Source organism: Myotis myotis, unplaced genomic scaffold (assembly GCF_014108235.1).
Source record: "Myotis myotis isolate mMyoMyo1 unplaced genomic scaffold, mMyoMyo1.p scaffold_m19_p_1, whole genome shotgun sequence".
Classification (NCBI taxonomy): Eukaryota; Metazoa; Chordata; class Mammalia; order Chiroptera; family Vespertilionidae; genus Myotis; species Myotis myotis.
In genome coordinates, this window is record NW_023416313.1 from 200,554,564 (window position 1) to 200,569,090 (window position 14,527).

General features: G+C 48.5%; 1 protein-coding gene across 1 annotated transcript in view; it reads left to right on the plus strand.

The window, feature by feature from the left end:
* Window positions 1–3,286: 3,286 nt before the first annotated feature.
* TTC9 (tetratricopeptide repeat domain 9) overlaps window positions 3,287–14,527 on the plus strand; it is a 30,046-nt gene continuing 18,805 nt past the window's right edge. Inside the window, exon 1 of the mRNA XM_036311513.1 lies at window positions 3,287–3,875. Coding sequence (XP_036167406.1) covers window positions 3,470–3,875 — 406 coding nt within the window. The 5' untranslated portion in view covers window positions 3,287–3,469. The remainder of the gene's footprint in view (window positions 3,876–14,527) is intronic.

Below are 14,527 nucleotides of genomic sequence, written 5' to 3' on the forward strand. Positions count from 1 at the left end.
CTTATAGTTAAATCTTGATTGCTGTAGCTAATTCCAGGGAGGGTTTGACCTCCAGGCCAAGTGGCTATGAGAATCAGCTGTGTCAGCAGTGAGAGAACTTCTGTCCTCTAGGGAGGTGCTAATCTGGCGTTTGCCTGAGGCTATCCGGCAAATGCCTGTGTGCAGGGCTTGGGCGGGGCGGGTCGCACAGGATCAACAGGGTGGGCCGGAGAGAGCAGTTATGGCGGCTCTCAGTCCTGTCCCCAGGGGCTCTGCCTCTCTGAGTCCCAGCACCCGCTGCAAAGCTCAGAGAGAAAGCTGCACTCGCTCTGACAGAAGCCAGACAGTCCCGCTTCTCCCGTTTGAGTCTGGGTCCCTAAAGACTCGCCCGTATCTGGAGCTCAGAGTCTGCGACTCCCTCCCGATTGAAAACGCCAACCGCGCCCTCCGCCGCCAGCCCGCTCCGCGCACTCCGCACCTCAGAATCTGACTTCAGCACTGCGCCTCCTCTGAGTGTCCGTATGCGTTTCTCTTTCCTCCTAGTTGTAGGACTTCCACTCAGCCAGCGTTCCTGTGGTTCTGGGTGATGTCCCTTCCGTTTTTTGGTTTCACTTTTGAAGTAGTTGTTCAAAGCAGCAAACTCCGGCGTTAACCTATGCCGCCATCTTGGTTCTCCACAATCACAAGACTTTTTTTAGAAATTGACATCAGAATTTCTTGTAAGGAAAAATAAAATACGACAAAAACTTAAGTATGAATATAATTAAGGGTATAGATTCTGAAAGCAGGTTGCTTCAATTTAAATCCCAGCTCCACTACTTATTAGCAGTGTGACCTTGGGCAAGTTTCTGTGAGCTGCCATTGAAAATGGTGTGGCTAGGTGGTTGAGGGCGGACCCATGTACCAAGAAGTCACTACTAATTCTATTTATTCCCAGTCAGGGCACATACCTGGGTTTCAGGCTTGATCCCCCACTAGGGGGCGTGCGAGAGGCAGTTGATCAATGATTCTCTCTCAACATTGATGCTTCTATCTCCCACTCCCTTCCTCTCTCTGAAATCAACGAAAATATATATATTTTTAAAAATGGGGATAATAATAGTGCCTATTTCACTGGGTTGTTCTGAGAATTACATGGATTACTATATGTAAAGTGCTTAACCTAGTGCCTGGCACAAAGTAAGCACTATGTGGAAATCTATTGTTTTTATCATCACAGTATTCAATATGATAGCAAATAATTGGGAAATGGTTAAGTCCACTGATTCAGACATAAAATGAATATTATAAAGGCATTAGAATGAGGCTTTAAAAGACTGATCACATATAATGTAAAGTAATAAAGAGCAGAGCATTGTATATATTGTCTCATACCATTCATGTTTGTTAAAAGGGGACTTGGTACAAATACAGATGTATAGAAAGCAACCCGTAGGGATTACATCAAAATATTAACAACGAATATATCTGAGTGACAGTGTAAGGTTGGGGGTTTTATCTGCTTCTCTACTTGGCAAATCCTTTAGAGCGTTGCTTCTCACACTCAAATAGGCATAGGCATCACCTGGTGATCTTGTTAAAATGCAGATTCTGGGTCAGTAGGTCTGGGTTTTTAGAGATTCTGCATTGCTAACAGGCCCCTGGGTGGTGCTGATTCTACTTGCCCAAGCCCTACACTCTGAGTAGTAAGGTTTTGGAGCAGGGGTTCTCAAACTTGTGTGTGCGTCTGAACCAACCAGACGGTTGTGAAAGGACAGGTGCTGGACCCCGCCCTAGAGTTTCAGATTTTAATAGAGCTGGAGCACGACCCTAGAATGTACATTTCTTACAGATTTCCAGGTGACGCTGATGCTGCAGGTGTGGAAACCATGCTTTGAAAACCACTGCTATATATATATATATATATATATATATACATATATATATATATATATATTCACCATAAAGAAGTGGGGTATTATTAAAAAAAAAAAAAAAAAAAATGAAGTCAGGCTTCTCCATTGCTTACAAAATAAAATCCACGCTCTTCATCCAAATGCCTCCATAATTTAACCCAATCTTTTCTCACTAATTCTGTGTAGGCCACCACTGCCCTAAACACACTCGAGATTTCAAGCATCATGATTTCTGCTCTGTTTTCTCACTCTGGCTGACATGTCACTTCCTTCTGTTTCCTCATGCCCAAGTTCTACTCCCCACCCCTCAAAGCCCTCCAATGCCATTCCTCCATAAAGTCTGCAGATCCACCACTGCTTAAAGGGCCACCTCTCTCCCCTCCTCCGCGCGGCACGGCACCTTCTGCCCTTCCCTGGTAATATTTACCCACCTTTATCTGGGGGAGTGACTCTCAGGGTGGGCGGGGTCCCCCTCCCCAGGAGACTGGGAGTTAACTTGAGAGCAGGGCAGACACTGGCCTATCTTCGTCTGCCGCTGGGTCTCAACAAATCCCTGCAGTCGGCCGACATGCGGGGCTGACCTGAGAATGAATGAAGGAAGAAATGGCCTCCTGCGGAGGGGCGCGGAACTGTCCGGGAAATGGAAGCGAGACCGGCTGCGCGCCAAGCCTGCTGACCGACAGTAACAGGTGCTTTCCATCTCGGTGTCCGTGACTCAGGCGGCACAGCTGCCCGCAGACCCCGGTGTGGGCGCACGGCGGCTCCTGGAGCACAACGCCCCGCACGCTGCGTGCGCTGTGCCCTGGGCGCTCCGGCGGCCGCGCGCGGAGACACACCTCGGCTGCACCCGGCTCCGCACAAAAAAGGCGCTGCCACCTTAAAATGGGACTGCCTTACCGAAAAGAACAGCTATGGCTTGTGCCTATGCCCCTTACTCCTCGCCGCACCTCTGTTTTTAGTTTCTAAGAAATCTATTGAGGGTGAGTCTGCACGCGTTTCGTCGCTGGCGTCCCCCCTCCCTGCACACCTACACACACACGCACACGCACACACACACGCACACGCACGCACACACACACTCCTTCCCCCTTTCGTCCCTTTCAGACCCGGCGCGTCTCAGAGGACTGGATTGAATGGGAAAGAGCGGGGCCGTCTTTGTCATTAATCCTCCCCTCTTTCGGGCGAGCCAAGCTTCTTCCGGGTCAGCGACGATCCCCGCCACCCCAATCAGGCCCGCAGCCCCCCATAACGCTAGCCCCAGAGGGCGCGAGGGCCAGGTCCTCACCCCCCGCAGGTTGCGGGAGGGGAGGAGGGCCAGCAGCCGGGCGGGCGGCGCGCGAGTGGGGGAGGGAGGGAGGGAGGAGAGGGAGGGTGGGAGGGGAAGGCAATCCGAGGAGGAGGAGGAGGAGTGGGAGGAGGAGGAGGAGGAGAAGAGCGCAGCTTCCCGCAGCTGGCGAGGAGAATGGGAGTGCGGGACGACAGACCGCCGCGGGGTGTCAAGGCCGCGGCCAAGCTCGCCCGCCGCTTTTAAACCCGGGAGGGCGCGGCGGCGGCGGGCTGATCGCGGCGCGCTCGCGGTGCCGGGCGGCGTCCGAATGGAGAGGAAGGGCTCGGCGGCCGGGACCAAAGGGAACCCGAGCCCGCCGGGGGCCGGCGAGGTGCAGCGGCCGCCGCCGCCGCTGTGCGTCCCGGGCGGCGGCGGAGGGGCTCCGGCGCGGGGCCAGGCTGGGGCGGCGGCCGAGCCCGCCGAGTCCATCCGGCGCGCGTACGAGTTCAAGAGCCAAGGCTCGCAGTGCTACAAGGACAAGAAATTCCGCGAAGCCATCGGCAAGTACCACCGGGCGCTGCTGGAGCTGAAGGGGCTGCTGCCCGTCCCCGGGGAGCGGGAGCGGGACTCGCGCGCGGCCTCTCCGGCCGGGGCCCCCAACCCCGGCCGCCTCTCGGAGGAGCAGAGCAGGACGGTGGAAGCCATCGAGATCGACTGCTACAACAGCCTGGCAGGTGAGCCGCGCCGCCCGCGCCGCGCACGCAGCCCCTCCTCCCGGCCTCCCGCCCGCCGCGGGCCCCCATTCCGCGGCCCGGGCCTGGGGTGCAGCGGACCACTGCGGCGCCCCGCGATGCACACTCCCCCGCTGGGACCGTGCTGCTCTGGGAGGAAGAACCTGGGAGGGGGGCGCTTTGGGAAAAGTGTGACTTTTAGCATTATACCTTCCAAAACTCATTGTCATCCCGCGTCCCTTCCCCCGCACCCATCGTAAATCGCGCCTATAAATAACTGGACAGAGACAGAAGGGATCCCAGCTGGCCTGGCAGCGGCTGCTGCTACTATCACTCCCCAGCAGACGTGGGTCTGATTCGGGCAGCAGCGCCAGGGTGGGCCACCCGCGCCCACGATACGCCCAGCGACCCCGCTCTCTCTCGCAGGTACCATTGGCGCCAGAGTTGGCCCTCACTCACCTCCTCCCCAAATAACCGCATCCCTATGGCTGAGGCCCTTCCCCAAGTTCACTTGGCCCCAGTAGCAAAGGCAGTAGCAGCAAAGGGAAGTTTGCCAAGATGCCTTCAACGTCTTGAGCAAAATGGATTCCAAGATGCCACTTTCTTCTCTGGGAGCCCTGCTGGGGCCCGGTTGCCAGGTGAAGAGGGTGGTCTCTAAGGGAGCCTAGTTCCAGGTTGGGCTGGGCTGGGCTACATTCTCGCTCTCCTCCCTTCCTCCCGCCTCCTCACTCCATGTAGTGTTGGTCCCCACACCAGCTGGCTGCTAGGTGTGCGGAGAAAGGAAGCCCTTCTACTGGGATGAGAAGGTGAGGTATGCATTCCCCAGTTCACTTCGGGGATTGCGGGCCAAGTCAAACATTATCTGACCATGTAGCTTTGGCACAGGAAAATTTAAAGTCTCTAAAAATTAGGGAAGAGACTGGGTCTTTCCAGGGCCATCCTCTTAGAAGGTGGGAGATGCTGACAGAGGCAGTGGCCTTACATGTTAGACGCATTCTCTCCTCTTCTCCCTCACCAGTTTGGTGGGATTTTGGCATGGCCCAGCTCCTCTGACCAAACAAAAGTCCATTAACCCTTGAAATTGCCTAAATTAGCTACAGACATTGGAGCTGAGTAGGGCGGGGAGAGGGACTAGGTGTGGCTGGGGATGTTGCTGGAGTCCAGGCAGTTGGGGCATGAAAAAATATATATTGATAATCCTGCTCTGTTCCTGAGTGCAGATCGGCTGTTCTTTTTGAGGTTTCTAATGCCAGCCTGCCTTCCCATAATGCCATGTCCACTATTATCTTTCATCAGGCAAAACTCAGGCACTTTGAAAATCGTAGTTTACAAACTTAATTAATAGTAATAGCAGCAGCAGTTGTAGAAATGGTGGTGCTGATAGCAGTTCTAGTAAAAACAGCAGCAGATGTAGTAGTACAGCAAAGATGGAATATGTCCATCCCTCATAAGGTACAGCATGATTCCCTGTATTTCCTGTAAGTCTCTGGCATGCTTCTTACTGCCTGGTGAATAGTTAAAGGGCAGAGTGGCTGTGGGTGGAGGAAGAGGCAGTCTGGATCCCTAATGCAGTGATTTCAGAGTGGTAATGGAGTCATATTTGGTATTATCCATGGGCATTCTGGGGTTGCCCCTCACCCCATACTTTTGGCTGCTGGCCTGTGGCTAGCACTGCCCATCGCCCAGCCCAGAAGTGGTGGTTATATTTCCATGGTGAGACTAAAGATGTGTCTGTCCTTGGTCAGGCCAGCCCAGTCAGGGCGTGGTTAAGATCTGGACAGCTCCTCCCCTTCTACCCTTATTCCACATACACTTTGGAAAACTTCAGTGTGTTATGGGTAGGGGTGGAGGTGGAAGAGCTGTCCACTCTGCTGCCTTCTCCAGCTCTTACCACTAATAATTTGTGTGCACTATGCTAGGCCCTCTACATACATTGTCTTTTTAAATCCTTAAAATAACTCAATAAAGAAATATGAGCATCGTTTTGCAGAGAAAAAAACCTCTGCAGTTCTATAGCCACGTAATTCCAAATCTATGTTCTTGTCATCACACCCTGCTGGACAAAATCAGCATCCTCTAGTCTAGACTCTCTCTCCCTGGAGTCCAGGCTCAGATAGACTCTGGAGCCCTTACACTCGGAAAATTCTGTTGGGAGCTCTTAGCCCTGATAACCAGGAGAAAGAAATACAGTATCTTGATTCACAGTTCTGACAGGGCTATTTTCAAATATTGACAAGGTTCACATAAAAAGAGCAGTCTTGTCAAAGCCAAAATAGGTATCCTGTATAGAAAATTCAGCTGAGAGAAAGGGTCCACACAGAAGTCACCTGGAGAAGTAGAAGCCTGGTGGTAGAAGCCTTTGGACACTGCATAGCATCAGTTACTACTATTGCAGAAATCCTGGCAAACAGAAACGTGTCCTTTCTTGTTGGCTTACAAAAGTAATACCTACCTACAAAATGTACTGTCTTTTAGAAAATACCAAAAAGTTTAAGGAAGAAAATAGAAAAGTCCCTTTAACCCCACCACCTAAAGGAATCCATTGTGATATAGTTCCTTCCTCTATTTTTTTTCTATACATACATGTAAACTGTTTATAAACAAAGGACCTCCGGTATCCTGCTTTTCTTTCCACTTACCATATGTCCGAAGCACTTTACATCTCATTAAAACATGTTCATGAAGATTCTTTTAAATGGTGACATACATTTTTTTAAATGTGTATTTACAGTTATCATTTAATGGAAAGGGGAGGAACGATTATCGCTGTTATTCTTCTTAGAGTCAGAGCAGTGCAGTGTGGCCTGTAAGATGTCCTTTCCCTCTTGTGCCTGCCAAAAGGAAGCAGACAGCTACTGCAAGTTTGTTCTGGCAAAAAGGGGGACTGACTTTTCCATCGGGGCTGCAGTGGCAGCTGAGGAGCCCAGCAGGCTCCCGGCGGGAGCAGTCTGAAGGTGTTCTCTCAAGGATCCATCCTCCTCTCCACAGCGGGGCATAGAGGGAGAGCTTTGGGGGTTAGAAGGAATTTGGACTAACCCAGAAGTACCTGCAGGTATAGGCCGTGTTGCTAAGGGTATCACAGCCCTAAACAAAAGGCTGTTGTGAGGCTTCTGGAGGAAACTAGGTTCAGTGGAGTCTTGTACTCTGCATGGAAGGCTCCAAGACAATAATAAGGGGGCAGCTAGGAGAAAATCCATTTGGGTGACTTCAAGAGACCACATGAAGGGTGTGCAGAACAATTTGCAAAGTGCTCATAGTTGTAGTTTCTTCTGGATTGGCGTTTCTTCTGATTAGTAGGGATCTGGCCAATGGTACAAGATGCCAGGACTTGGTTATTCTATTCTCTAAGAAATTCAAGGAAAGAGATGGGAAGCATCTTGTTCCTTAAGAATTCTAATGTCTTTGAGACAATGGTTAGAAAAGACTTCCTCACTTGCCTGGGGCAATTTAGGAATCCAGTCTTTACCAAGGCTGCAAAGGAAGCATGTATTGGCCTGTTGATCAACTCCGCTTGACCTTCAACAAAACAGGACTCCCAGGGGCCTTGGAATGTTCTGTGCAGAACTTCTTGAAGGGCAGAGCCTTTTGCTCTACATCTGTTCCTGTGGGGCTGCGGTGGCTTCAGCTGGGGTGTGATCAAAAGGCTGCAGCACATAATGACTTTGTTGGTATTTTCAAATGATGTTTGAGATTGAAATACCAGTGGTGATTGGTGCAGACAGGCCACGGCATTGGATCTAAAGACAAGATGGGAGTCAGCTTAGGCCTCTGTCCATGGCATACACTGTGACTTTGGGTAAGCCCTTACCATGTCATTTTACCTCCTTTTTCCCATCACAGTGGTTCTCAACCTTCCTAATGCTGCGACCCTTTAATACAGTTCCTCATGTTGTGGTGACCCCCAATTTCATTGTTACAAATTGAACATAATTAAAGCACAGTGATTAATCACAAAAACAATATGTAATTATATATGTGTTTTCCGATGGTCTTAGGCAACCCCTGTGAAAGGGTCATTCAACCCCCAAAGGGGTCGCGACCCACAGGTTGAGAACCGCTGATATAGAGCTATGTTTGGGAGAGATTTTTTTTTAGTTTATTGTACCAAAGGGGAAAATAATCTCCATTGGTCCCAACTGAAGCCCAGAACAGGGTCTAGAAAAGTCACACTGGGAAAAGGCCTTGGGTGGAAACCAGTTTTATCAGTGCTTATGGATATGACTTAAAGCCATGGGACCAGGGCCAGTTACATAATTTGTGGGGCCCAGTGCAGACTGGAATTGTGGGGCTCCTTGTTCAAAAGGCAGGGGAGAAATGTCATTAAAGTTCTTAAAAGGTAAAGCTTTTTTCTTTTTCTTATGCTGTCTCTCTCCCTTGACTTGACGTGGTGTTTTTATTTGCTATTTAATGTCAATATAAGAACATTAAAAATTTAAATTATTGGCATGCAGTTTAATGTTCATTTTATACTGTGCAATGCCACTTTTAAATGGATATACAAGAGCACGTAATTTGTATATGGAATCATATAAATTACACATTTCACATTTTGTAGCTTATATATGCATATTATTCTTATTAAAACAGTGGAAATGCTGATAAAACAAAGTCAGCTGTTTTTATTTCACTTCTTTATATGCATACTTTATGTACACACTTTCTATCATGCTTGGCTTTCTGTTGAGTAAAAAAAGGAAAAGGAACTGTAGTTTACCCTGGCTCTTTCTTCCTATGTCATCATTTTCAGCCTGAGTGGTTGGCTAATACAGGGAAGTGACATAAGTAGAAAAGGCTATGACAACACTATTGCTTTCTTTCTGCATTTGAAGCAATTTCTGGATTGAATGGAAAGCCTAATTTCTTGGGGCTGTCAGCATCTCTGCTTGCATATAGAGCTAAACCTCTTACCGTGTGCTCGAGTTGGATCCTTCTAAACTGTCATGCATTGTGAATCCATTGGAATTCTGTGCTCATTGGGCATCGTGATTGCTATATGCAAATAAGGCTGCAAAGAATGATGTGCCTATCTCTTTTGCTCATGTTTATGCTCCATCGTCCCATCAGACTTCACTTAGAAAACACAATTTCAAAGATAAAGTTATTAAGAATTTTAACAAGGGAACAGCAGAGCATTAAGTCAAATGCAGGGCCCTTCTGTGTATGAGTCTTATGTGACTATATAAGTCGCCCACCCTTGAAGGGGCACTAGATGACTAGGTGGATGCCACTAAAGTGGGCACAATTAGATACAGACTTTGAGGCAGACAAAGGGTGTTTAATAGAAATTGTTGTGGAACCAACGAACCAAGCAAAAAGATAGATGAATTACAAATGCAAGAACTCAGTGGTAAAAAGGGGGTCAAGAGCTAGAGACAAGAGGTAACCTGGTAGCCAGAAGATGAGTTGTTGGGGTAAGAATTGGTCAAAGGAAGAGGAAAGAAGGGCTTATGCTAAGATGCTCAGGCAATATCTTGCCATCTGGACGGGAGAACCTGACTGGCCAAATCACTGTTAACCTGAAGCTGTTTGTTGGGCAGCACCTTGACCAATAAATCTTTAAGACTGTGAATGTAGCTTCTAAGACCATCGTTCAAAAAAGGATGTGAGAATTGAAACTTGTAGAATGCTTTCAAGGAAAGAACATTCTGAATGTAGACTTGGGGCAGAGTTTCTAAAGTGGATTCTGAAGCTCCTTGGTTTACATCCAAGGGAAATGAAAACTCGTTAGGACATAATGAAGTCAGAGTTTCTGTAGCCAAATACATGGGAGTGCCCCGTCCAAGACAAGGGGATTCGGCAGCAGCACAGACAGGAAGGCCAAGATGATCTCTCCTTCCAGCTGTTTTCTTTCACCGCCAGGCTATGCCTACTCCACGCAAATAGGATGAAAACCAAATGTTTCAACAAACCAATCAGCAATTTCCTAATTAACATAGAGGAAGTATAACTTGATGAACTGGGACTTGAACTACAAGTTCTGGATCTAATATGCTGGGTGCCTTGACATTTAACCTTTTGGGCCATGGTTTTCTGATTTATAAAAAACTTAGGGTTGGATTCCAGGTTCTCAAGGGTCCTTTCCGGCTCTTAAAAGAAAATTTCTCTCTAGATGTGAAGGCAGTCTGGCAGCGACATCTGTCACCCCGTTGATCACCAGGGTTGATTAGGCTGATCTGGGTGTCACCTTCCTCACTGCTCCATGTACATCCCTCCTGACACTACACACTAGGTCAAAGAGGAAGACCTTCCCAACTAGAGGAGGATCGCTGTTCAGTCAAGGATATACAAGTAGCCGCACTCTCCTGCTAGAACCTCCAAACAAGCTCTCAGGGTCCATTTGTAGAACACGCAGTAGTCAAACTTCCAAGGCTCCAGACACATCCACATGAGGCACTGCCTGTGGCTGTCTGCCATTCTTTATGAACATTGTGGCCCTTAACACAGAAAGGGGTAGTTCTGTGTGTGCAATATAGACCAGTCTCCAAAATCAGTTATTACATGGAAAGGCAGAAATACAGAACAGCATTTACTAGTAATATGATTCACTTGTGTAAAAATAAATAAATAAATAAATGACATAAACTAGCATAAGAATATATAATAGTATAGTGTTTGCATTCAAGATTATCTGAGCAGTCCCCTCGGCAGTCCTCTGGATCTGTCTCTTGCTTCAACAGTGTTTGGATGGAACAGGGACACTCCTTCTGCCAGCTTCCTACCACCCTCCAACCTCTTTTCCAGTCACCACCTTTAGAACCTTCTCAGCCATCCTCAGCCTCTGAGACCAGCCAACACTATTTTTTTTTTTTTTAATTTAACTCCTTATTGCCAACCATGAGCTCCCAAATCTGTCAGAATTATTCCACTGGGGTGGAGGCTGAGGTCAGCCATCTGGTAAACCTGCCTCTGTGAGCCTCCTGCACCTACCTTTCTCGGGGTTTCTGTTTCCACTGTGGCGATGTGGCTCTGGAGGGCCTGGACCACCTCATCCTCAAGAAGGCAGAGAAGCCCGAGGGCACCAAGAGTCTCTTAAGGATGCAAAACCAGCTCTGTGTCCACATTCTCTTTTAGGACGAGCTGAAGCCTTCCCAAGGCTTGAGTGGGGGCAAAACCCAGGAAAGCTGCTGTGGTCCTGGAGAAGAACCTGACCCAGGCCCTTTTGGATCTAGATGCCCTGGGTTCTATCCTCACAGACCCTCATCTCCTGACTTCCTGGAGAACCACTTCCTGGGTGAGGAGGTGAAACCTATCACTAAGATGGGCAACACCTGACTCAACTCGGCAGGCTGGCTCACCTGGGCTGGGCCAGTATCTCTTGGAAAGGCTCACCCTCAAGCAAGACTAGGAGCCTTTGGAGCCCAGAGGCCTTTGAGTGGCCCCTCTGCATCCCCCTGGTGTCTGGCTTCTGCCTGAGCTTCTCCCTGCAACCTCTAAGCAGCCTTTTAACCACCCTAGAGCCTTCCCCCATGCCTTGGACCAAATGGGAACAATAGAGATTTTGCAGCAAGAAGAAAAAAAAAAATCTGAAATCATACAAGTGAAGCTGTTAACTGAACTTGAAAAAGGGATGGGGCAGAAGAGTTGCAGACAGACACTAACTTTTTTATTATTCAGATTTTATTGTTTTTAGAGTATTTTAAGATTCACAACAAAATTGAGGAGAAGGCACAGATATTTTCTCCCTGCCCCCACACAGGCATAGCCTCCCCCATTATCAACATTCCCCACCAGAGTGGTACATTTGTTACAATTGATGACCCTACGTTGCCAAGTCGTAATCACTCAAGTCCAAGGTTAAACGTTCGGGTTTGCTTGTGTGTTGTACGTTCTCTGGGCATAGACAATACTAGTATATGACATGTGTCCATCACTGTGGTATTATAGAGTGTTTTCACTGCCCTAAAACTCTCTGTGCTCCGTCTCTTCGTCCTGTATCTCCCGCTCCTAACCCCTGGCAAACACTGACTTTTCTTTTTACTGTTCTCCCTGGTTTTGCCTTTTCCAGAATGTCATGTAGTTGGAATCATACAGTGTGCAGCCTTTTCAGATTTGCTTCTTTCATTTAGTTAACATACATTTAAGGTTTCTCCATGTCTTTTTTAACTTTGTATTTAAATTTTTCTCTAGTGGTTGACTTTCCTAACTATATGCAGAATTGCTTTTATGTTTTAAGAAAAACGATGACAGAATCATCTGTGTAGAGAAATCATAGTTTTGCTTTCTTTTTATTTTCCTGAAGAAAGCCTACCTTATAAACATAATTTTTAATGCCTTTCTGGATATTACCTATGCCTTGCCTATGCTTGTCTGATAGTAATGCCAAAGATGTCAAGCAAAATGATCCCAAATTTTCTCTTAATAGCCCATAGTAGGACACATTCCCCTTTCTCCAGTGGCCACCACCCCAGCCCACACACAGGGCTAGATCCTGGCAGCATGGTACTCCCCACCCCCTTGGAGGGGGGTGCCCTTCTGGACTCAGTAGCATGTTAGTGACAGTTTGAATCTGCTGGTGAGTCAGAGAAGAGAGTTGGGTCAGAGCTTGTGATATAACTTGTCCTGATCATGAGCGATGTACCTCTGCTATTAATGAAGGGACGGTGTGGGTGCTCAATGGCCAAGGTTCTTGTAAGCCCCTGAGCCCAGTGATGGCTCAGGCACAGCAGCCTGAGAGCATCGGAGGGAAACTCACTCATTTGTAGTCTTTTCCGGCTCTTCAGAGGCCAAATTTAAATCCTTTCTCCTCAAAACGTGGCATGGGCAGTGGGAACCAGGGGTCTGGCCAGTTCCTGCTGCTAACTTGCTCTGTGACTTTGGACAAGTCACACAGCTCTGCCTTCAGGTTCCCCTTACTTAAACAGTGCAGGTCAGATACCCTCCAGGTCTCCTTTTAGAAGAGTTAAACGTCTAGTATTTTGAAGGCCCTCAACCCCCTACCCCCTTGGCCCTTCCTCTCTGGTAACAGCCAGATTTGGTAAGGAAACCGGAAGCAAGCTCTCCTTTATTCCAGTTTACTGGTATCTGCTGATGAATAATCATTAAAAGATCTCAACTAAGATTTCTAAGGCCGCCCTTGCAAATTGGGGGATAGACCAAAATAAGGCCGCAGCCTCCCGGGTACATCTCTGGGAGGTACCAGGGTAGGGGTTGGGAACCTATGTACAATATTATCTGGGTCCCAGAATCTAAACTGATGGCACCAGATGTTACCTATTACTGTTATACATTCCCAGATTGTTCCAAAATTCAGACTTTGATTGTGGGCAGGCAGTCATTCACCATCAGAAACCTGGCAGTACTGGCTACATTAGACCAAGACATCCTAATGGCAAGAAAAAAAAAAGCTTTTAAGAAATGGACCGGCAGGACCAAGAGTTTCTGTGAACAGTTTGGCTCAGGGATAGCGTCTCAGAGTTGCCGCCCTTGGCCCAAGGCCGGAGATCCCTGAGGAGTGAGCATTTGGGGATGTGATTCTGGGCCTATTGCTCAGGCTGAGTCCAAACTGAGCTCCTTTCTCGAATGGACCTGCACCCCCAGGTTGTGGAGGCCCCTGGGCCTTGGGAACTTGTGAGGACTCTTCCCAGACCTCGATATAAGGGCAGGACTGTATCCCTGTGTGTGCCAGTGAGGGCGGGAAGGAGGAGAGAAGATCCAGAGGAACTGGCAGGCAGCAGAACTAGATCTCAGGAAACCTGCAGGGCACATGGCCCAATGGAAAAGAACTTCACTTAGCATAAGAGGATCTGGGTTTGAATCCTGACTTCCCACCAACTCCTCCGTTAACCTTGCACAGGTCCCCACTGTACACAGGTCTGTTTTCCATTACAGCATGGAAGTAATAATATGTACCACACAGGATTGTGATGGTGAATAAAATTAAATGATGCAGGCACACATACCTAGCACAGTGCCCAGCCTATAACAGATGCTTAATACATGATGGTTATACATAAATGTAACTCCTACCCCAGTAGGTACTAAAGCAGGAAAGTTTGTGAGAGGGGTGGAAAAAAGAACCTAGCAAAGGAAGCTGTGGGGGACTATGGGAAGCAAGTGAGTGGGTCAGGGAAGTTTTACCTCCCTGAGTGGCTGCAGGATAGGGGAAGGTGAGCAAGGTGTGAACCAACAGCTTTCAGTGTGGTATTTCCTATCTAGTGCATTCGTGGGCCTAACGAGAGTGGGGGGCATGGGGATGGGTAGAAGATGGATGGGTAGAGGGTGCTGAATGAACAAGTGATCCACCAGGCTTCCTCTGCAGGACAGCTGAGCTCCAGAAGAACCAAGGGCTCCTGGGCCAGGGAGGCTGTGCCTACTTCCAGCTTCTCAGCATATAGGCCGGTCCAGGAAACCCTTAGAAACTGCTGGGTCTCTGGCCTGAGACTGTGCCAGCGAATATGCCTCAGTTAGACAGCATCTGCTCTCTGCCACTTCCGTACTCTGCCCCAGGGTTCTCTGACCCTTTCTTTGAACTGAACTAGCAACGCAAGAACCTCGGGCTCTCCCACAAGTCAGACCAGTTCAGAGACTGAGAGCAGAGAGTGAGGAGTTGCCAGGAAGAGAAGATCCAGGCTCTCATCAGTCAGTTCTTGGGGCGCTTCACAAGCAAGAAGCTTCCTGGTGGGGAGGGGAGATGGAGGAAGTCAAGGCCTGGGAGA